The following is a 24,972-nucleotide window of genomic DNA, read 5'->3' on the forward strand; positions in this document are numbered from 1 at the left end:
CAGCCAAATGACTCCACCTTCTGGTGCGCACGGGTAATGCTCAAGAAAAGTTTCTGTATCCAGTCTGACGCCTTGATATAATTGCAAGGTAAGGAATCTGCGGCTAGAAGCCTCTATCAGATTCAGTCTTATTGCTACTGCTGGGAACACACAATATCTCAGTTTTGTGTGATGTGATATACCAAGAAGGGTGTCTCTCTAGACTCATTGGGTCTACAGTGGAGCTTGGGGCTCCTGTATATCTTCCTGTCTCTACCATTCTTGGCTTGGGTTCGGAGGAAAATCAGGACTGACATTGCCCAGGTCACCCTACTGGCCCCGGATGTAGTCAGGAGGGTGTGGTAGCGAAAGCTTCTGAGTATGAACATCTGTACTTTGATGAAACTGCTACTTTGGGAGGACCTGCTGTTGCAGCAGCAGGGCAGGGTCCTTCACTTGGGCATCTGCACTCTGCACTTCCATGCCTGAAAATTGAGCAGCAACAGCTGTCTCCTTTGATCTTCCTCCTGAAGCTGTTGATGTTAGTCTGGCAGCCAGGCAGCCATCTATGAAATCGATGTATGCTGGGTCCTGGGACAAGTTTGCGGCTTGGTGCAGCACCTGACAGACTGATCAGCTACAAACTATGCTGTTTAAAATAGTTTTGTTTGTTTTGTCATTGGTCCACTAAAGACTTGCCTTGGGCACTATTACAGAATATGAATCTGCTCTTTTGGCATTTTGCAAGTTACAATATCACCCGTTTTGCAAGGTTTCTTAAAGGTTTAGAACATACATTCCTGCTGAAGCCCTTTGTGATGCCACAGTGGGATGTGAATTGGGTTCTCACCTTTCTAATTCACACCCCATTTGAGCCAATGCACAGTTGTCCACTGTGTCTTTTGACCCTGGAAACAGCCTTTCTGGTTTCAATAACGTCCACTTGTTACGCGAATGACCTGTAGGCACTCTTGGTTCAGCCTCCTCACACAACATTTTTTCCAGACACTGTTGTTAAGAACTTGAACTGCATTTCTGGCGAAAAAGTAACACTTTGCCTTGTCAGGCATGCTATCATCCTTCTGACTTTCTTTGCTCTGCCTCACCTTTTGAATTGTTTGGACCCTAAGAGAGCCCTCAGCCGTAAAATGTATCATATCAGGACCACTGGGGAGGCAATCAACTGTTTGTGGGCTACTCAGGAGAAAGCAAGGGCAAGACAGTGCAGAAAAATAACATCTTTAGATAGAGAGACCTCTGCATAAAAATCTGATTTGTAGTAGCTAAGAAGCAGCTAGCTGAAGTAATAAAGGCCCATTCCACTCAAGCCAGGACTGCTATGTGGGTATCAATGCACATGTTCACAAAGCACTATTACCTTGATAGTGAGGTATATTGAGAATGGCATTTTGACCTTCCTGTCTTTACGTTTTGTGGCATGGACACTTTTGACATCAAAAAGGTCCCAAACTAGAGATCCTCCCTGGTCAAGCCAATTGCAGATGGGCTCTGCGTCTGAGGGCCTTCGAAATCAATTGACGTCAGCACACTTAGGTGGCACTTATATTCTGCCCCACTCATCACTTTAGGAACAGAATAAAGATGTTGCGGAGCCACACAACTCCACCTGCCGATGAGCAGGAGTATTTATTTTGAGTTTCCAGATCCAGTCTGATCTCTGGGGGAATATTCACAAGCAGAGGATTCTGCGGTTAGGTAGAGTATTCACCCGAAAAAGCATTACTGAAGGTAAATTTGCTCTTCAGATTCGATAAGCATGGTGCACACGGGAGAAATTTTTTGAAATATAATACATTAACCAGTAAGATCAGTATGTACAAAGATAGTGGATGTGTGCTCATTGCAATTGAGCTACAGGTTGGCTTTGGCTGAAGTTACCACAGCAACACGGAATGTTAAAGGAATTATTTTCAGCTGAAAAAAGATGCTGATTACAGAAGAGCTCAAGTGTATTAGGGCCACTATTGTATGCCTCAAAGAAACTCACAGAGCTATTAAAACTCACAACCTGCTAAGATAGCAAGAGTACATTATCATTGTATCTATCTCTCAAAAAGTATCCATTCATGATGTGGCTATATTGATGAAATCTGATCTCTGGCAAGTGCTCTGGCTGCTAGTGATACCTGGGTGAAAATCGCCTATTGTCCAATTCTGGTCTCCACAATGATGATTTGTCCTGTGTTGTGCTTGTAGCCTGAATGTCGAGGATCTGTATATATCATTTTGAGAACAGAATTGGCAACCTGGGAAGGGGATATCATTTTATGTGGAGACTTAAACTCTGCCCACTGAATGGAAGCCATGATGCCAATAAAAAGATGATGGTGGTCAATTTGAAGAATTTTAGGGTTGCCATTACATATCTCATGCAAATCCATTGTTAGCTCTTCCAGAATGAAAATGATCCTGACTACATGCTTAGCTCCCACTTGTGTAAGCAGTACTGCAGTGACTTCGGGAATTTCAATCTTGGTTTTGTTGTGCTTCTAAGTGTATAGGACACTCGGAAATGTGAAATAGGTGCAGCTGCCATGGAATGTGCACGATCTAAGAATGCTCATCTGTGCAGGGACTCTAAATAGATAGCTGAGAAACTATAAAGTTAGTACTTCTATACTGTCAGGCTACACAAAACAGCGACAAGGGAGACATTTATAAACAAATACCTCATTCTGCATTACTATACGTGACGGTTACAAGAATAAAACATCAAGGATGGTATTTGGGTCCAAAGCTTTAGAATATGACTATAGTGACCAAATTGGGAAGGCAGCAGTTAAAACTTGAGAACCTGTTTACAGGAACATTATGGCAGCAATCTCTGACGAAGTGGGGCGGTCATTTAGTTGCTGGCAGGGAATCTATAAACTCTGTGTTTCACAGATGTTAACAGAATTCATGTTCATACTGTAACATACTCAAAGATGGTTAATATGCACCTAGTTGACGTTACCTATAAGTTAGCATCATTGTGGCAACATGGGTTTCTCCCACAGCATGATACGACACCACACATAAACATGGGCATCACACCGCTCAGTATCGTATCGCACAGATATCTGGTAGTCCATTGGGAATTATGACCATAGATTCAGAGAAGGCATGCTGATAAGGTCTCCTAGTGTTACCTCTGATACATGATGAGATTTGGAAAGATTAGTATGTATTATACTCAAGCATTGTAGAAATCCCCACAGCTTTATTTACATTTCTGGATAAGCAGACAGTTCCCATTAATATAATCAGGGTTACATGCCTGTGTTACCCCCATTTCGGCAGTACTATTTGCTCTATGTCTCAACCCTGAGGAGACCAATCTGGTCACCAAAACGCTGTCTATGCAGTAGATAGTTCTATAATAACAGATAATGTGAATTCTGTAATTAGGGCTATTGAGGAAGAGGAAGCACATTTTAGATCCTTCAGCACTACACTTGGCAAATTAAACTGATAGGCTCTTACAAGTAGGAAGCTGTGCTATCTGAGCCTAAACGAACAGAGCCCAGCAACGTCGACAAGGGTGGGTTATGAGGGGTGGGTAGCTCAGCAAAGAATTCTAAGATCCAGAACGGTTGTTTCCAAAATACTATGTTAATACCTCTTCATATCGAATAGAAAGGTGCTACGTGACATTTAACAGTACCAAAGACGATATATCATATGAAACTTCTCACTTATCATTTGTCTGCCATGCTAATTATGTCATTATTAATATGCACTTTTTTCTCTAGTAAAAAAAACAAGACTAAGCTTCAAACGAAGAACCGAGCACTAATCAAAGCATCTCATCTTTATTAAATATTTGGTTAAAAGATTTTACCTGAACAAGATCAATACTTGACACCTATCGGAAAGTAACCCCTTCTGAGTGGAACAATCTGAGACTTCTAGCTGCAAATTCCTTACCTTTGATTTTCCCAGGCTGGATCCGGAAACTTTTGCTGAACAATTCCCCTTTCGGTGCCAGCACCATTTTCATACTGGGTGCTCCTGAGCCGGAATGGCATTGTACAGTGCCGACGCTGACAGCATCCACAGGTGCCAGATCATTGCGTGAGCCTTATTTTTAAAGCCAAACATGGGGAATGATGGGCAGGTCACTGGACCCTTTAGAACACCAGTTAGAAAGCTCTTTGGATTGGTATGAGGAGCTAGGAGAGGCCAGTGGTTGGGACACCTCTCCATATACTGTCTTGCTCTTTCCCCCCACTGTGACTTCGGAAGAGGGAGTGTCCTGTGCAGTAGTCGTGTATAGGACAGTGGAGCTCAGTGGCTGTCAAGACAAACATCTTGACAGAAGTGTTTCAGCCTGGGGCTTCTACATCTGAACCCTTTTTGCCCTTCAACAAAGCACTTACAGAGATCCTGCTGGGAGCTTGGTACAAGCCCAGCACAGGGCTCCTGTAAATGGGACAATTGCCTGCTGCCATCAGCCCGCTCCACGTGACCCTAGCTCTCTCAACCAACACCCCACCCTAGAGAACTTGGGAGTCCAAGCCTCCATGTCCCACAGTGCATTCTCTTCTGCTCCCCCATATAGAGAATCCAAGAGGTTGGACCATCTTGGGAAGAAGTTGTTTTCTTCCACCAGCCTGGGCCTGAGGTTGGTGAACACCTTGTGCTTATTGGGCCGTTTCTCCTATACCATTTGGCACACAGTTGTGAAAGTGCTACCTCAGGTCCCGGAGGAGGTCCACGCCATACTCTCCCAAGCCTTGAAAGACGGGAGAGGTGCAGCTAAGTTCACCATTCAGTGTGGCTTAGATATGACTGACTTGCAGATTCGAGTGAGTGCGTCACCACGCCTGGCTGAGGACATCTTGTTTGTTGGGGGATGTCAGAGCAAATCTAATGGACATGCCTTTCGAAGGCACTCACTTGTTTGGCAGGAAGGCAGAATTGGCGTGGAAGCGCTTTAAGGACTCTTGGGCTATGGCCAAGTCATTGGGCCTCTCGGCGACCCCTCGTCAACTGTCTACCTTTCGTGGCTACGGAAGGGGCGTGGCACCACTCCAGCCCTATGCCAGCCACTGTCCTTTGCAACCAACCCAGGGTATGCAAGAATGTGAGTGCTGTGTCTTCAGTCCTAGAGGGTCTTCAGGTCAGAAGACGTCTACCACACAGCCCCAGCAGCCGCAGGCTCAAGGCCATCCTAATTTGGATCTGCAGGGTCATGCTTGCCCAGTTGGAGGAAGAATACACCATAATCTCATAATCTCTACTGTAAGTCTATAACATCAGAGACATGGGTACTGCAGATCATTCGGAAGAGCTATGCCATGACTTTCCAATCCTTTCCTCCTCCTATTCCACCAACATTCAAACAGCTGACGAAGGAACATTTTGCTCCGAGAGAAAGTTATGGATCTCCTTGCCAAGAAAGCCATAGAAAGGGTCCCGATATCAGAAGTAGGCATTGGTTGTTATTCCCATTACTTTCTGCTACCCAAAAAGAACAAGAGTCTTCATCCTATTCTAGACCTACGAACCGTAAATCTCTTCCATAAAAAGGAAACGTTCAAGATGCTTACGTTAGCTCAGGTCTTATCTGTCATAGACCTAGAAGACTGGTTGGTAGCGCTGGACTAGCTGGATGCATAGTTTCATGTACCCATCATGCCGGCCTACAGGTGTTATCTGCGGTTCATGTTAGGCCACGAACACTTTCAGTTCACCGTTCTGCCATTTGGCCTTACCAGTGCCCCTCTGGAGTTCACCAAGATGATGGCGGTGGTCGCAGCTCATCTGCGCAGGTCAGGGCTTTAAGTCTTCCCCTACTTCGACAACTGGCTGTTGAAGGCGGATTCAGCCCAGGCTGTTGTCTCCCACCTCCAGAGTACGGCAAACCTATATTTGCTAGGGTTCACTATAAACATGCCAAAGTCACACCTGACTCCTTCTCAGATGCTCTCTTTCATAGGAGATGTTCTGGACAGAGTGCAGTTTCGGACTTATCCCCCTGAGCAGCGAGTCCAGGATATTCAGGCTATGATACCGATGTTTCAGCCTCTGTTCTGGTTTTTGGTCAGAATGACTCTGAAGCTCATGAGCCGAAGGGCTTCCTGCATCATGCTAGTAAAACATGCCAGATGACATATGCAGGCTCTGCAGTGGGACCTGAAGTTTGAGTGGGCGCAGCATCAGGGAAATCTCTCTGACATGGTCCAGAACAAGGAGGGAACGGCGAAGTACCTGCAGTGGTGGTTCATGAACCGCAGTTGAGTCAGAGGCAGACTCCTCTCCCTTTCCCAACCAGTCCACACAGTAGTGACAGACATGTCACTCCTGTGATGGGGTGGCCATCTGAGAGAAGTGGAGATCAGAGGACTCTGGTCTCCAGCAGAATCCAGACTCCACATAAACATGTTGGAACTCAGGATGATCTGACTAGCGTTATAGGCATTGTTTGCCTCAATCAAGTGAAAGTTAATGCAGGTGTACATGGACAACACCACCGCCATGAGGTACTGAAACAAGCAGGGCGGGATGGGGTCGTGGACCCTTTGTCAAGAGGCCCTGCATCTCTGGACATGGCTGGAACAGCAGGCCATAACCCTGGTGGTTCAATCACCTGGCAGGACGCTAGAACAGACCAATTCATCTGTTAATGCCTAGCTGATCACAAGTGGTGTCTCCGTTCGGAGATGGTACAAGGTCTCTTTCAGCCATTGGCCGCACCTTGGTTAGATCTGTTCGCCACCGAAGAGAATGTGCATGTCAGCAGTATTGCACATTGGAGTTTCTAAGGGGCACTCTCCCTCAGAGATGCTTTTCATCGCGAGTGGAGCTCCGGCTTCCTGTATGCCTTTTCACCCATACCACTCCTGCCCAGAGTTCTCAAGAAGATCAAGAACAACCGGGGTGAATTAATCTTTGTGACTCTGGATTGGGCACGGAGAGTCTGGTATCCTGAGCTTTTGGAAATGAGCATCGATCCTCTGCTCATGCTGCCTCTTCATGAGGCTCTTCTGTCGCAGCACCAAGGGATGGTCCTCCACCCAAACCTGTCAACTCTGCACCTTCATTCGTGGAGATTGAGCGGCGGCAGTGGACAGCCTTCAACCTTCCTCCCGAAGTCTGTAACATTATCTTGTTCCTCCACAAAAACTATATATGCCTGCCGTGGGCAAAGATTTGTAACGTATTGTACAGAGAAGTCTATAGATCCTCTCTCTGATTCTCTCTCTTATATTCTTCTTTTCATTCTTTATCTTGCCCAAAAGGGTTCCGCTTGGGGCACTCTGAAGGGCTATCTCTCTGCTCTGTCCGTCTTTCTGCGCTGCCTGATCAACCCACCCTGTTTGAGTCCCCTATTGTAAAAAGGTTTCTTAAAGGGCTTGTACATATGTTTCCCCATACGTCCTTTATCATGCCTCAGTGGGATCTTAACCTAATTCTCACTTTCCTTATGTGTGCTCCCTTTGAGCCACTGCAAAGTTGTCCCGTCTGGCTGCTTACCATCAAGACAGTCTTCTTAAAAGCAATAACATCTGCCCGGAGGGTGAACGAGATACAGGTCTTATCACCTAAGCCACCATATCTTACAATACTTCCAGAAAAGATAGTGCTACGCACCCGTACTTCTTTCCTTCCTAAGGTGGTGCCCCATTCCATCCAGGTCAAACTGTCACCTTGCCCACCTTCTTTTCCCCTCCACATCCCTCTAAGTAAGAGGAGCCACTCCATCGGATGGACCCAAAAAAAGCTTTGTCTTTTTACCTTGACAGCGTTTCAGGAGGACAACCAAATCTTTGTGGGTTATTTGGGATCAAATAAGGGACGGGCAGTACAAACACAGACCATTTTACTTTGGGTCATTCTCTGTATTAAGATCTGCCATGCCCTTGCTAAGAAACAGCCCCCCGAGGGCTTAAGGGTCCATTCCACCAGGGGAAAAGCTGGGACCACGGCGCTAGCACGTGGAGTCCCAGTCCTGGACATCTGCCAGGCAGCAACATGGGCGACCCTGCACATGTTTGCAGAACACTACTGCCTGGACAGTCAGATCTGAAGGGATGGGCATTTCGTCTGTTCGGTCCTACAGGACTTTTTACTCTGAAACATTATCCACAGCCCACTGCCAGGAGAATATCTTGGGTAGCTAATCAAAGGTAAGGAATCTGCAGCTATAAGTCTCTATCAGATGAACAAGTTACTTACCTTCGGTAACGAGGTATCTGATAGAGACTCTATCTAGCTGCAGATTCCTTACACCCGCCCAAGCCTCCCCTCTCTGCGGATATTTTTCTTATGTATATATATACATATGTATATATATGTATATATGTATTTTTGATCTTGGCATTTTTGCCTTTCTTAAAGGCATGAAAGAATTTTTGCTTCAGTCAAAGAGGTAAAATACATATTGTTTGGTTCTTCCATGAATCTGCGCTTCTGGCGTGGGAAGTTGTGGAAAAGAACTGACGTACGCGTGCCGAGACGGCGTCTACTTAGACAACCGTGACGTCATAGACGGCTCCAACGACGCTGATGACACATGCAGAGCTGGTCGACGCACGCGGATCCGAACGACGCCGCTTAACGGCGTGCGCGCAGGGTACTGCTCAGAAAAAATTCTGCAGCTAGATAGAGTCTCTACCAGATACCTCGTTACCGAAGGTAAGTAACTTGTTCTTCCGGATCGAGCCTGATGCCTGGCGCAAGCAAAGATAAGGAATCTGAAGCTAGAGTCTCTACAAGGTAATGCGTTGCCAAAGATAAGTAACTTGTTCAATTTGTAAAATTAATGCATGAGATGGTGAGGGTTGAGACACCCCCCCTTCCCCCCCCCCTCCTGAAAATAGGTGTATGGAGAAATGCATTTTAATGTTTGGGGACCACAATGATCTTTCAACTGTGCTGAGATGGTTAGGTAAACACACTGCTTACCATGGGAACAGGAAAAGAAGGTACAAATCTTTGTTCAATCCCTGCTGGCTAGATTGGGCATGCACTGAATGAGCCCCATCTGCCAAGCTGTACCAGCTGCAAAGTCCTTTGCTATCCGTTTCATTAGAGACCTAATCGAGACACAAATGCCAAGATGAAGGCAGAGTGTAACTCCTCTGAGCTGAATCTCTACGGACCCCGAGTATACATCGGAGGACTGCCTCACTCTAACAGCAGTCTAAGCCGGGAAAGAACACAATTGCAATTGATGCTGAAAACCCATTGTGGCTTTAATACTTAACTATCAGGACAGGAACTCATTATTTCAAACTGGGAGGAAAAAATGATGGTCAGTCATAAGGTAATCGTCTTCCCTGACTGCTCACCTGCTGTTTAGGCCAAACATTGTTCCTGCTTAAATGTAAAACCGAAGGCTCAGGCAACTGGAAATCTAGTACATGCTCATATTCCCAGAGACCTGAAAAATAATAGTGGAAAATGAATTGCTGTTCTTGACCGAACTCTCTGACGCAAACAAATGGGCCACAAAGTGGGAACTAGAAAACAGCAAAGCATTCACTGATTCCCCTGCCACAAGGGAGCAAGACTGGGAGTAGAAACAAATTCATTTATTTTTGAATATTCAAACCAACATCAGCACAAATTGCAATGCCAAAGAAGGATTTGATCAGAGTAGCGAGTAATTTGGAGAGTGCTAATCCATCAGCTGAGAATTCAGAAGTCAATTTGGAATCTGAACGAACAAGAAAAGAGGATGAGGAAATGGAAACAGAGATGATGAAGCCCACTATTGACGGCATAAGAACTAATAGCGTAACCATACTGCAACAGGAGGAATTTGATTGGAGCGAAGGTGAACCTGTAGATTAATGATTTCTCATCTCAGTCCACACTCCAACCACCAGCTGAAATAACTGGTAATGTTGATGGAACCCTTACATTGTTCCCTAAATTGTGTCCTCCAACATCTGTAGGGTTGTGGTGGGGGTATGGTGGTAATAGGTTTGGGAGGGGCAGAGAGAGTATTAGGTGACAACACAATGCAGGCTTCTACACTAAAGGCTTGTTGCATAGACCTCTGATATCACAGAATAACAGGGTACTTATTGCACTGAAAGGTTAAGTTAAATATGGGCATTGGTAGTTAGATGTTAGGCATTTGGGGAATATAGTTAAGAGTAGGTGTTTGATGGCACTTAGATTGAAAATTCGACTAGTAGACCTCAGATGCTGTCTGTCAAAGAAGCTAGGGGAATTGAATTGGTGTGGCAGCCTTCTGTTACATTCAAGATGCTCGCGCTATCATCCCTAGGGCTCAGAAACCAAATGGTGGTATTGAACCTGTAGGATGCTTATTTTCACATCCCTGTCCTGCAGGCCCCATCTACAGTTCACGGTATGCCATGAGCACCTTCAGTCTGCTTTGCTCCCTTTCAGCCTCACTGGTGCCACTCCAGTGTTAAAGGTGATGACTGTGTTCGCTGCCTATCTTATGGAGCCAGGGGTCCCAGTGTTCCTCTACCTCCGTGACTAGCAGCTAAAGGCAGGCTCACCACAGTCACTGGGATTTTTAATCAATAAGCCAGAGTCACACCTGTACCTCTCAAAGGGATTCCTTCCATTGGAGCAGTACTGGATATGATAGTGTCCGAGATATTTAGAATATGATCTTGATGTGTCAGCTTCAGTGTGTTGGGGAGGATGGCACTGCAGCTTCTTGGTTTCCTGCCCTTGCACATCCTCCTTATTATGTACGCCGTACGGCATATGAGCGTCCTGCATTGGGACCTGAGATGCTACTGAACTTAACATCAGGACCAGCTTTCTGACACCACACTATTCTCGCAAGAGACCTCGCAGGATCCACAGTGGTGGCTGACAGACCCCACCTGACCTGCAGCAGGCCACTCACCCTCCCCAACCGATGGCTCAGGGATGTGAAAGGGTTCTGCGTGGCCACTAGATCAGATGGTGAGAGGCCTCTGGCCTCCAGCCGGAAAGTCAACCTCCAAGAGCTGTGAGTGACCAAAGGGGAGGCTGGTTCAGGTTCTCACGGGCACCACCACCATTATGAAATACTGCAAAAAGCAGCGTATAGTAGTGTTCTGGTCTCAGTGCCAGAAGCTTCTACACCTTTGGAAGTGGCTTGAGCAACAGAACATCTGATTGCCAGCCACCTAGAGGGGCCCTTGAATGCTTTATGAAATATACAAACAGAATTAAGGCCCTCATTTTGACCTCAGCGGTCTTTTTTAAAGACCGCTGAGGTACCGCCGTGCTGAAGACCGCCAGTGCAGGCGGTTTTCCACGCAGCATATTATGACTGCTGGTAGCCCTCCATCCTTTTTCGGACGGAGAGCCCCAGCAGCCATACTGGCGGTCGGTGGGGAAGTGGAGGCTGCGCCACCTCCACCACCCACCGAATCACGTCCCGTGATTCGGTGTGGCAGTGTTCTGGTGAAGGGTTGCTGGTGGCGAAGCAGCCCCCATGGATCCCGTCCCCTCCCGTAGGATCAACGGACAAGGTAAGTTGATCGTCCGTTAGGGGAGGGGGGTGGGGGGATGTTGTGTGTTGTGTGCGTGCATGGGTGTGTGTGTGTGTGTGTGTGAGTATGTAGAGGAGGTGTGTGAGTGCGTGTATACATGCAGGGGTGTGTTGTGTGTGTAATGGAGATGTGTGCGGGTCGGTCTGTGTGCCTGTTTGTTTGTATGTGGGCGGGTATGTGTTGTTGTAGTGTATGTGCGTGTAGGGGTGTGTGTATGTGCATGTTGGGGGTGGGGAGGGGGTGTGTGTATGTGCATGTTGGGGTTGGGGAGGGGGTGTGTGTATGTGCATGGTGGGGGTGGGGTCCTGCCACCTTTGGGGGGTAGCAGGGGGGTGAGGGGTGTGGGGGGAGGACTCGGGGTGGGGGAGGAGGGTGGACGAGACCCCTATCAGTGCGAGGGAAGGAATTCCCTGGCACTGATAGTGCCTACCGCCATGGATTTCGTGGCGGTTCCAAACCACCTGAAATCCATGGCGGTCTGCAGGGTCTTGATACCGCCGGCAGTCTGGTGACAGCCGCCGGGTTGGAGACCGAAGTCGGAGTTGAGAAGTGACGGATGACCATGGCGGTAACCATTTTATTTTCCGCCAACCTGTTGGCGGTATTTCTGCCACTTCTTCCCCATCCGCCAGGGTCGTAATGAGGCCCTAAGCCTTAACCTTGACTTTTGAAGAGATGCTATAATATGTTTGTCAAGCTCTAGATTGTGCAAGAAATGTAACTGTGTACTTGTGTGCTGCATGTGATGTCAGGATAAGGACAGAGTGACTGCTGGCTGTGTCCAGCCATGATAGATCACTTACGCATTTGGCTTTGGAATGCAGACTATAGGTGCACACCTGTAGCATCATTAGGAAACTTTTAGATGCAAAAGGGGACCTCTGTAACTGTACCTTGCTTCTGTTTGTAAACACCAGGTCAGCGCAGGAGATAACATAATGGAACAATTAGCTTATTTTTTATATTCAACGTTAGTTGGTCATGGACCTATCTGCTTTATTGTGAATAGGCTTTTTGACGCAGAAAGCCATGTAACTTGGCTGTAACAGTCTCCTCATTCATAGCATCTTGTGGCATTTTTAGGTTCAAGTACATTTTTATTAGCATTTCATTTCTGCAGTACAACCGTCAACATCACCAACCAACATCTGGACGTGCTTTGTGACATTTTGAAGTGAAGCAACATGCATTTTCTTCTTGTATCATAAATTTGAGTTACATGTAGTCCTACTGTTTTTATTCTGTTACGTTTTACTGCAATAACTTTATTATATAAACTGTTTAATAATATATCCTATTCCTAGGGATTTTATGGTGATCGTTTTGGAGAAGATATGGTTGAAATGATTAAGGACTCTAACCCTGTGGATAAATGTAAATTAGACCCTAACAAGGTGAGTTTATGGAGCCCAAAAACGCCTGCATATTTAAATTTTAATAGAGATTTACAAACGGTTTTGTTTCTGCTGTGATTTCTTTGTTGCAATAGCATACCACTTGAAATGTCACAATTGTGAATGTCTGTGTGATTTGTTGTGAAATTAACTCTAATCCTTGACCATTTAACTATCCAGAAGGTTCTGAGGAGTGATCTCGCCCCTTTAGTATAAAGTTTCATCTTTCCTACCTGTAGACTACTTTGGGGGTGTACATTGCTCTGAGAAACATTGCATATAAAATTACCATCGGCCTGATATAAGTTGGGTCTCATTTTAGCAGGTGAATATCTAGATGTTTACTAAACAAAAACCTGTGGTCTATGAAGTGCAATGTTGGTTTGTCAGAAAAGAAGGCAAACACCCTCAAATTACATTATAATCTGGATCATCATAGATGTGTAATTACGAGCAATTTTGGATTGGATTTTCAATGTAGCACAAATGACCAGTGTAACTGTCCATTTTATAGCCTTGGTTGTTTTTGATGTTCAAAATAATACGTTCCAGTTGCTTTCCATTCTTTGCTTTTCTGCATCATTTTAAAGCTAATGAGAGTCATCCTGGAGTAGAGCGAGGGTTCAATCACGGTTTCTAGGAGCAATATCTTACTTTTAGGAGACTGGTTAAGACCTGGCTCTTCCCGCGATAAGATCCTGAGTCTCCCCCTTAGCGGATACAGCCTCACCCTTGTTAGCGCTTCGATGCCCTTGGGCCGGAATGCGCTTTATTAATACTCAATATATACATACATAATAATGTTAGTACAGACAAGCAGATATAAATGTGTGCATCCTCCACTAGCTTTTCCAAGGGTTTTGTACTGACAAAATAAAACAATCTCTTTCTCAACGATTGTGAGTCGTTGATGTTATGAAGTGCCAAACAAATTACCTGTGAAGTGGGTTATTGATGAATCTACAGCTACAGCTGTTCTGCCCAGGATACCAACAGACTTGCCCCTCTCTGCAATGTGTTTATTCATTGATCTGATATTTAAGTAGTAGAAAGTTTGTTTTTATGACCTTGAATTTTCCGTATTGTCACTGATTCACATTGTTGTGATTAAACCAAGATCCTGTCTTGAAATGCAGAATTTTGCTTTGGTAGATGACTGTTTTAAAGATCTAAAATCTGTTTGTGAAATCTATGCATTAGAAGATTGAGCGGTGTGCCTTTGACATTATTGGTTCTGTTGGGTATTGTTTTTAACAAATGTTTTCATAGTACCCCATATCCACTCTATTATCTCAGAACTTTGCCTGTCTTCTGGTATTGAGGATTGTAGGAAGTTGGCTCTGTATATACTATTTCAAAGTAAGAAATAGTGTGCACGGAGTCCAAGGGTTCCCCTTAGAGGTAAGATAGTGACAAAAAGAGATAATTCTAATGCTCTATTTTGTGGTAGTGTGGTCGAGTAGTAGGCTTATCAGAGGGTAGTGTTAAGCATTTGTTGTACACACACAGGCAATAAATGAGGAACACACACTCAAAGACAATTCCCGGCCAATAGGTTTTTATGTAGAAAAATATATTTTCTTAGTTTATTTTAAGAACCACAGGTTCAAGATTTACAAACAATACTTTAAATGAAAAGTATTTCAATCAGGTATCTTAGGAACTTTGAATCATCACAATAGCTTGTACAGTTGTGGCACAAATGGCAATAAGCTATTTTAGAAATGGACACTGCAAAAATCAACAGTTCCTGGGGGAGGTAAGTATTTGTTAGGTTCACAGGTACATAAAGCACTTACAGGGTTCAAAGTTGGGTCCAGGGTAGCCCACTGTTGGGGGTTCAGGGCAACCCCAAAGTTACCACACCAGCAGCTCAGGGCCGGTCAGGTGCAAAGGTCAAAGTGGTGCCAAAAACACATAGGGGGTCATTCTGACCCTGGCGGCCGGTGGCCGCCAGGGCCACCGACCACGGGAGCACCGCCAACAGGCTGGCGGTGCTCCCACGAGCATTCTGACCGCGGCGGTTCAGCCGCGGTCAGAAGCGGCAAGTCGGCGGGCTCCCGCCGCTCGGGGGAATCCTTCATGGCGGCGGAGCGCGCTCTGCCGCCATGAGGATTCTGACCCCCCCTACCGCCATCCTGTTCATGGCGGGAAAGCCGCCATGAACAGGATGGCGGTAGGGGGGGTCGCGGGGCCCCCGTAAGAGGGCCCCGCAAAGTATTTCAGTGTCTGCCTTGCAGACACTGAAATACGCGACGGGTGCCACTGCACCCGTCGCACCTTCCCACTCCGCCGGCTCGATTACGAGCCGGCATCCTCGTGGGAAGGGAGTTTTTCCCTGGGCTGGCGGGCGGTCTTTTGGAGACCGCCCGCCAGCCCAGGGAAAAACTCATAATACCCTCCGCGGTCTTCTGACCGCGGAGCGGTATAATGGGGGCGGAATTCTGGCGGGCGGCCTCCGCCGCCCGCCAGAATCAGAATCACCCCCATAGTCTTCAATGGAAATAGGGGTGTCCCGGTTCCAGTCTGCCAGCAGGTAAGTACCCGCGACTTCGGAGGGCATACCAGGGGGGTTTTGTAGGGTACCTGGGGGGGACACAAGCAGGCACAGAAAGTACACCCTCAGCGGCACAGGGGTGGCCGGGTGCAGTGTGCAAACAGGCGTTGCAATAGGTTTCAATGGGAGACCCGGGGGTCTCTTCAGCGATGCAGGCAAGGGGGGGGGGCTCCTCGGGGTAGCCACCACCTGGGCTAGGAAGAGGGCCTCCTGGGGGTCGCTCCTGCACTGGAGTTCGGCTCCTTCAGGTCCTGGGGGCTGCGGGTGCAGTGTCTTTACCAGGCGTCGGGTTCCTTGAAGCAGGTAGTCGCGGACAGGGGGAGCCTCTGGATTCCCTCTGCAGGCGTCGCTATGGGGGCTCAGGGGGATCAACTCTGGCTCCTCACTGGCTCACAGTCGCCGGGGAGTCCTCCCTGTAGAGTTAGTTTTCCGCAGGTCAAGCCGGGGGCGTCGGGTGCAGAGTGGAAAGTCTCACGCTTCCGGCAGGAAACGTGTGGCCTTTAAGAGTTGCTTCTTTGTTGCAAAGTTGCAGTTTCTTTGGAACAGGGCCGCTGTCCTCAGGAGTTCTTGGTCCTTTTAGATGCAGGGTAGTCCTCTGAGGCTTCAGAGGTCGCTGGCCTCTGGGGGATGCGTCGCTGTTGCAGTTTTTCTCAGAGTGGGGAGACAGGCCGGTAGGGCTGGGGCCAAAGCAGTTGGTGTCTCCGTCTTCTCTGCAGGGCTTCAGGTCAGCAGTCCTTCTTCGTCTTCAGGTTGCAGGAATCTAGTTTCCGAGGTTCTGGGGAGCCCCTATATACTGAACTTAGGGGTGTGCTTAGGTCTGGGAGGGCAGTAGCCAATGGCTACTGTTCTTGAGGGTAGCTGCACCCTCTTTGTGCCTCCTCCCTGTGGGGAGGGGGGCACCTCCCTAATATTATTGGGGGAATCCTCCAACATCAAGATGGAGGATTTCTAAAGGCAGGGGTCACTCCAGCTCAGGGCACCTTAGGGGCTGTCCTGACTGGTGGGTGACTCTTCCTTGTTTTTCTCATTATCTCCCCTGGACTTGCCGCCAAAAGTGGGGGCTGTGTCCAGGGGGCGGGCATCTCCACTAGCTGGAGTGCCCTGGGGCATTGTAACACCGAAGCTTGAGTCTTTGAGGCTCACTGCTAGGTGTTACAGTTCCTGCAGGGGGAGGTGTTAAGCATCTCCACCCAGTGCAGGCTTTGTTTCTGGCCTCAGAGAGCCCAAAGGCTCTCACCACATGGGGCCAGAAACTCGTCTCTCAGCAGCAGGCTGGGACAAACCAGTCAGTCCTGCACTGAACAATTGGTTAAAATACAGGGGGCATCTCTAAGATGCCATCTGTGTGTTTTTTTTAATAAATCCAACACTGGCATCAGTGTGGGTTTATTATTCTGAGAAGATTGATACCAAACTTCCCAGTATTCAGTGTAGCCAATATGGAGCTGTGGAGTTCGTTTTTGACAAACTCCCAGACCATATACTTAATATGGCCACAACTGTACTTACAATGTCTAAGAATAGACTAAGACACTGTAGGGGCATATTGCTCATGCAGCTGTGCCCTCACCTATGGTATAGTGCACCCTGCCTTAGGGCTGTAAGGCCTGCTAGAGGGGTGACTTACCTATGCCACAGGCAGTATTTTGTGTGCATGGCATCCTGAGGGGGATGCTATATCGACTTTGCCTTTTTCTCCCCACCAACACACACAGTCTGCAATGGCAGTGTGCATGTTAGGTGAGGGGTCCCTGAGGGTGGCACAACATATGCTGCAGCCCTTAGGGACCTTCCCTGGTCACAGGGCCCCTGGTAGCACTGGTACCTTTTACAAGGGACTTATCTGTGTGCCAGGGGTGTGCCAATTGTGGAAACAATGGTACATTTTAGGTGAAAGAACACTGGTGCTGGGGCCTGGTTAGCAGGGTCCCAGCACACTTCTCAGTCAAGTCAGCATCAGTATCAGGCAAAAAGTGGGGGGTAACTGCAACAGGGAGCCATTTCCTTACAAGGATGCAAGCATGGCAGCTTTCATATAACCAATAGTTCCATCCTTTCTCCGTGCCTCCAGGCTGTAATGCTCCTTGGGTATGTCTATTTTACAACAGCAGTGACTCTACTGGAAGTTATTTTAGATAACTTTGTACCTTACGAGAAGCAGGATTAGAATGCTCAATCTGTGAACATATCTTTTGGCAAAATACATCATTTCAAACTCATAACACCTCTCGAGGTGAGTGTAAGCAGTAGAACGAACCATAGCAAAATATAGCAGACCAAAATAAGTGGTGAAAAACGCATTCTATTCAGTAACCATGCATTAACATAGAAATCTGTAGTGATGTGAACTCTAAGCATGGTGCTAAGGTGGAGACACTTAATAGACTAAAGTGATCCGAGAAGAAAGGCTGCCACAGGTGATGAAGAAACACTTTTTGGGTGGGATGCACAAGCCAGCTAACGTTGTTCGAAATCACTAACCTCGGTCTACTTGTTGATATTCATCATTTTGACCCACGATTGAACCAATAATGTATGATTATTTTGAAGTACGGAATATCCCACCCTTGACTAGAGTGCTACCTAATTATCTTTCAAGTTAAAGATACATGTTTAAAAAGCAAGTGTGTGTGTGTGTGTGTCTGTCTGTCTGTCTTGTGTGTGTGTGTGAGTGTGTGTGTCTGTCTGTCTGTCTGTCTGTCAAGGGAATGCTGTACGATATTCCAGTGCATGAACAGGGCTACGAAGAAGTCTGTGTCCCTTAATGCTCTGGGGTTCATCTGTCACAGCCCATACATTTCTTCCAGAGGCTTGCTTCTAATGTCAAAGAAGTATAGAACAGGAATCTCAAAACAAAAGGATATTTTACAGAACTACATGAGTAACATAGTGTGAGCTATTGAGAGGCACTAAAGTGTACATTATCCTGCTCAGCTAGATATTATTAGCATGTTTAATTAAGGGAAAGACTGTCTTGAAAAGGCAATTAAAGAAATGAGAGTTTCACAATTTCAGCACACACCATGGTCCATCGGACCTTTCTTCTAATCTTTTAGTCTTCTAAAATTGGGAATATCAAGTCCTTGGACTTCCTTGCTTCTAGTAAGGGCTGAACAGTGTTAAAACGTTTATCACTTAGAAACTGAGGCTGTACATAAGATGTATTTGACCAACATTTAAAGTGTATTAAAAAGTGAAGTGTAAACCCATTCGTATTTATAATTTATAATAATATTTACATTAATATGGTCATGTTTATGGGACTACCTGTCAGCTACACTTTAGAAAGTGTTACTGCCTTTAGAAGCAGAACTGCTCAGATGGAGATGCCAGATAGTAAGGTATTACCATCATCTAGATCTGTGAGATGAGTGAAATAAAAATCTGAAATAAATTTTGAATCAGTGTCTTCCTGAGAAAGTGTTAGAACAAACAGTCAGAAGAGGAAGCAATGAAAGTGCAAAAGAAAAAGTAAATTAAGATTCAGAGAAGTAAGGTGGCATTCAAATTTCAAAATCATTAAGATCAGTTCACAGTTGGTAGGCATCCGCCAGGGATGACATTTTGACATGTTTGAGTGTTGCATGTTGGTGAGTGGAAGTACTTGAGCCCTTCTCTAAATTTCGTTACTGTCTTCTAAATATGGTGTGTGCGCACATCTATTTAATGTATTTGTCCAAAATGAACAACCTTTCAAGGGGGAAGTAAGAGCCTTATTTATTCACATCAACTAAAGATTCTTTTGTTCTTAATGGAGTAGATTCACTTCTTCAGTGAGCAGAAAACCCACCTTCAGACAGGTTGGAGAAGAAATTGGTGTCCCTTTTAGTCAGTTCCAGGACTTTAGACAGAAAATCAGTTGGGGCAATTTTATAACAAGTTAAGATGACAGTAAAATGGCTGGATACCAGAAACAGCTAATCATCTATAAATGATCTTATTGGTGGTGCATTTTTTTTAAAGGTATGTATCCAGTGCCTAATAGTTGCTCCAAATACACCTGAGAGGTCTGAGTAGCATGCCAGCTAATGGGCATTTGCTTGATCGGCATCGTTCGAATAGGGCTAGTCATTCATGTCTATTATTGGTTGCCTAGTTCCAAATGCCATCTCAACGGAAGTAATGTAGTATCCTGCAGCATCTGTGAATATTGGCAGAGGCAATCGGCAGTTGTCACACTTTAAACAATAGATTAATGCATTTTTTCAATCTTGCAAACTGCAGTAGATGCTCCTCGTATCTGGAATATTGTTCAGTAGATTTATTGCAAACCACAGAAAGAGGAAAATGGATTGGCTGGATAGGAATGCTTCCTTTCCGTCATTATCCACGCTGCTTTGTAAATTTTCCAATTTATGGCAATTTTTTTTTTTTTTTTCAGGCTTTCATTCAGATAACCTATGTGGAACCATATTTTGACACATATGAAATGAAGGACAGAATAACGTATTTCGACAAGAACTACAATTTACGCCGTTTCATGTATTGCACACCGTTTACACTGGATGGACGAGCTCATGGGGACCTTCATGAACAATTTAAGCGGAAGACCATCCTAACCACATCACATGCCTTTCCTTACATTAAAACTAGGATAAACGTCACACACAAAGAAGAGGTGAGTGCCATTGACACATTCACTGAAATTCCACGTATATACGAGGCAAAATTTTAATTTGGGCCTCAAGGTTTTTTTTCTTTACTAACGTATTGCATTAAATTGAAATATTGTTCAAGCGTTTTTATTTTGGTTGCACAATTCTCCTCTGTCCTTCCAGGAAACAGATCATTGGAGGTATTTTACAGGTTCAATTAATGAAAGGCAATTAAAGATCGATACTTGTTGAGTTCAGTTATGCACTAATTTGTTCCTTGGAATATCTATTGACAAACAGTATAATAAAAATATTCTGAAGTTTCCAGTCTTTTTCTAAAATTAAAGACGCAACTGGGATTGTATGATAGAAACATTGCCAGCAATGCACACTGAAAATATTCATAATCCTGGGTTTGTATTTATTTTGTGATTGCCTCCACCACACTGAAATCAAGTTTCGAAGATTATGATAAGAAATAAGATATCAGACTTGACACTGTTCATTGAAATGGTAATTGTAGTCTTCATCAAACATGTATGTGTGTCCTTCCTAGGGATTTAACCTTGAAACAGCTCGCCCACATTTTTCAGCATAACTGTGACTCTGTCTTGTAAGTCTTCATTGATTGTGGCGGAGCTTATCAGATTCCATTATGTTATAAATGAAAAATGTACAAATAACCGTCACTTTGCTATATGTAGCGCTTCATAACTCACTTCTGCTTCTAATCATTGTAAATAACATATGTAAATAATATCCAGTTAAATGGTACCTAATGATGGGTATTGGGGTGATGAACATTTATGAGTTTTATGTTTACTAAGCCGGTGTACGATATTTTCTTTGACCTTTATGTAGTGACATTGTTTCGTGTGCCTAATTCTTTCACTTTACTACCACTGCGTGTGCACCCCACACTGCTAAAAGCAGGGGGGCGAAGGCCCCAGAATGATGGAAACATGCAGAAATTGTTGCACAGACTCTGATTGTTGTGTTATTCTCAATGTCGTACAATCGAATTTGGAATAGTGCCGTAATCATGCACTCCAGAATGACCATATCCTGTGGCACTGAGGATTCCATAGTCCGAAAACCTACCGATTTATAACGCCCTCGGAATAAACCCCTTCAGAGCTCCTCGACCTGGAGTATCTGTGCTTCCTTTTCTACCTGACAAGCATTTACATTTCCGCTCTTTCCTAAATTTCACCCATCGTGCACCTCCAAAGGTGCATCCTCTTGAACAGTTTAACGTATTTTTTCCTGTGGTACTTAGAAATACAGATTTTGCTCTTTCTTCTTGTTTGGTCTTTTGTATCTACACGATGCGTCTCTCAGCTTTTCTTCTTCTTTTCTCCTTCTACATCTACACTCCCTGCCCTCTGGTTCTGGTTCGGTGTACACCCTAGAATGTCTAAGCTCCCTTCTCAGTTTAACACAAAACTGCATGTGTAGGTTTGCCAGTAAACCGCGCATTTATGACCGCGGTGGGTATTTTGAGGTTTCCCCTGGGCTGGCGGGCGGCCTCCAAAAGGCCGCCCGCCAGCCCAGGGGAAAACGTCCTTCCCACGATGAAGCCGGCTCGTAATCGAGCCGGCGGAGTAGGAAGGTGCGACGGGTGCTACTGTACCCGTCGCATATTTCACTGTCTGCTAAGCAGACAGTGAAATACAAGCGGGGCCCTCTTACAGGGGCCCCTGCAGTGCCCATGCCATTGGCATGGGCACTGCAGGGGCCCCCAGGGGCCCCGCGACACCCCCTACCGCCATCCTGTTCCTGGCGGGCGAACCACCAGGAACAGGATGGCGGTAGGGGGTGTCAGAATCCCCTCGGCGGCGCAGCAAGCTGCGCCGCCTTGGAGGATTCCAACGGGCAGTGGTAAACCGGCGGGAGACCGCCGGTTTACCCTTTCTGACCGCGGCTGAACCGCCGCGGTCAGAATGCCCTCGGGAGCACCGCCAGCCTGTTGGCGGTGCTCCCGTGGTCGGTGGCCCTGGCGGCCACCGGCCGCCAGGGTCAGAATGACCCCCTTTGTGTCATATTGTGTGAAGAAACAAACTTGTCGCAAACGTTACGTGAAATGTAAAGCGCACTAACCTACTTAGTATGGCGGAGACATATACGATTGTAAATAAATAAGTAATTAGTTTAAATGTATTAGGCATGCTGATCGTTATTATTTTATTTGTCTTACATGAAATGACATGAAATGGTGCGTCCACAAGCCCAGATATAAGGGTGCAGGGATCTGTAAGAGTAGGTCTGGCATCTATAAGGCCTGTTATTATTGCTTTGAGTGGTTGCAGTCTCTTTAATCTGCAGTTTGCAATCTCTCTTTGAATGGTATCAAGCACTTAAGGGAAGTCGTCAGTGAAGCTGTTCACTGTGAACAGTTCAGGTGGTCCAATCGTTTTCTTTCACAGTCTTCATTATTCTCAATATTGCGTCTATATTTTATTTTCTCCTCAGTTATATGGTCCTAAAACTGCATGGTTGACGTGGTTACTACAGATGCTGTACTGATGTAAACACTGCATACATGTGATCCTTTGGCTAACCATTGTACTTTCTCCATATCTAAGCAAAAACAAGAAGCCTTCAGGACTTTGAAACTGACCCATTATACATTTACTGAACTGTTTTGCTAGGTGTATTATTTCAAGAATACAGTCTTATGAATCTTTTTTGGTACTGATTTACTCTAAGGGACTTATCACCTGTCAACAGATGCATATCTCATTCTTTACATTTAAGGATTTTACATAGTGCAAGCGAAGTTTCTCAGATTATAGTATTACAGTCTGTGGTACACAATGCAGAAAAAACTCGAAGGCCTGCGATTGCTGTGAGGACTGCTTTTCTCACGTCGGGTCGAGGAATAGCTCTGCATGTCTGGTACCTTCTGAAAAGGGTCCTGTAGACTAGTGGATTACTTTGGTAAACCCATTTCAGAGGCCTTGGATGATACAACTATGCAAGTTGATCTTGCCTCCCTCTCTTGGGGCCACTTCAGATGCTTCCAAGTCTTTGCCTGATACCCATCTGTCGTTAATGGTGTTTATGCTATAATTCTAGAGGGTAATGTGTTTTGGCTTCTGGCCAGAGAAGGTTACAGTAGTTTTTAGAGGCCTTAGTCCATATTTCATCGGTGCCACAGCAAAGTCAGCTGTTCTCTATTGCCAATAGGTCATATATTTTCTCTTTTACAGGCACACTGACACTAGACTGTGGCCCCACTGAGCAAGGTTTTGGGTATATGTTCATGACACACATAAATATAGCATTGGAAACCTTAATGGAAGAATGCCTTGCAAAAAAGAGACTGAACCTTGCTATTGGGTACTTGTTAAGTAAGCAGAAGGTTAACCTGCGTTTTACTTACAACTAGTTCCCTGCTAATGTGCTGGGTTCTGGTAGGCTCTGCATTCTTGCACAGGAACGTTTGAATCCCTCAAAATCTTTCATTGACCCATGGACAGGGCTGTTTCGCACTTGATGTAAAGTAGTTGACTAAATACCCTCGACAAATAATGTGTTTAAAAATGCTACCTCTTATTGACATCATCTGGAAGGTGCCCAGCTATTTTATAGTTTAGCCTTGCAGAAATCTACAGCCTGAGAATGCAGATGGCAACATCTCTGCGTCTACCCACCCCAAGCACAGCTATTTTTAGTCTTGTCTGTGCCACCTGACAAGAAGGAGAAAGACCCTGAACTGATGGGAAATTAAATGCTTCAGAGTGCAAGGGTGCCTTTTAGGCAGGACACTAAGGGGGTCATTTTGACCTTGGCGGACGGCGGAGGCCGTCCGCCAAGGTACCGCCGCTGAATGACCGCACCGCGGTCAAAAGACCGCAGCGGCCATTCAGACATTTCCTCTGGGCCGGCGGGCGCTCTCCAAAAGAGCGCCCGCCGGCCCAGAGGAAATGCCCCTGCAACGAGGACGCCGGCTCAGAATTGAGCCGGCGTAGTTGCAGGGGTGCGACGGGTGCAGTTGCACCCGTCGCGTATTTCAGTGTCTGCTTAGCAGACACTGAAATACTTTGCGGGGCCCTCTTACGGGGGCCCCTGCAGTGCCCATGCCATGGGCACTGCAGGGGCCCCCAGGGGCCCCGCGGCACCCCCTACCGCCATCCTGTTCCTGGCGGGAGACCCGCCAGGAACAGGATGGCGGTAGGGGGTGTCAGAATCCCCATGGCTGCGGAGCGCGCTCCGCAGCCATGGAGGATTCTGAAGGGCAGTGGTAAACCGGCGGGTGGTAATGCCCTCGGGAGCACCGCCAGCCTGTTGGCGGTGCTCCCGTGGTCGGTGGCCCTGGCGGCCGGTTCAGAATGACCCCCTAAGTCAGTAATATTACCATATTAATGCAGCCACAAATCTTGGCAGGACTTCCATTTATGAATGCTATGCCATATTTTGTGTTTTATGTATTTAAAGGCAACTGCACCGTGTGTTTACAAAGGTCCCAGAGTAGTGGCTGTAGACTAGACATTGACATCCTCTTTAATGTAAAAAAAAAAAAAAAAAAAAAGTTGCTCTCTTCTTCCACAGAAGAAGCTATTATGCAGTATAAAATAAGGATAGTTAGTATCAAAGGCCTTTACCACTGAAGTGCACAATCTGGGATACTCCAGGCCACACCCCAGTAAAATCAGCCAGACACTGAATGCCATTCAATTAGGAGCCTAAAACATCTGCTTTGCGCTTTAGTTTTGCGATCCTTCCGTACTAGTACCAGTAGAAAAGTGGCATATGTACTTGGTGTGTTATAAGTGTCCTATCAGTTGACTCCGAGTAGTGTGAAACCTTATGTTCTCCACTGTTTGCATTTTTCTTTCTTGAAGCCCCTTTCTCTTATGTGAACCCCTGAGCAGTAGCGAGGTCCCACAGAGCTCCTTTCTGAGAGTTTGCTGGACCTTCATACCATGAGGCTGGTGTCACTAGCAATCAAAGGCCGCAGTCTG

At 46.0% G+C, this 24,972-nt stretch overlaps 1 protein-coding gene across 10 annotated transcripts in view; it reads left to right on the forward strand.

Moving 5' to 3' along the window:
• The window catches only part of DOCK7 (dedicator of cytokinesis 7), a 1,022,674-nt gene that overhangs the window by 945,949 nt on the left and 51,753 nt on the right, over window positions 1–24,972 (forward strand). For all 10 annotated transcript variants that reach the window (XM_069232530.1, XM_069232531.1, XM_069232532.1 and 7 more), the window contains 2 exons: window positions 12,764–12,853; window positions 19,792–20,028. In XM_069232530.1, coding sequence (XP_069088631.1) covers window positions 12,764–12,853; window positions 19,792–20,028 — 327 coding nt within the window. The remainder of the gene's footprint in view (window positions 1–12,763; window positions 12,854–19,791; window positions 20,029–24,972) is intronic.

This window comes from Pleurodeles waltl, chromosome 4_2 (assembly GCF_031143425.1).
Source record: "Pleurodeles waltl isolate 20211129_DDA chromosome 4_2, aPleWal1.hap1.20221129, whole genome shotgun sequence".
Classification (NCBI taxonomy): Eukaryota; Metazoa; Chordata; class Amphibia; order Caudata; family Salamandridae; genus Pleurodeles; species Pleurodeles waltl.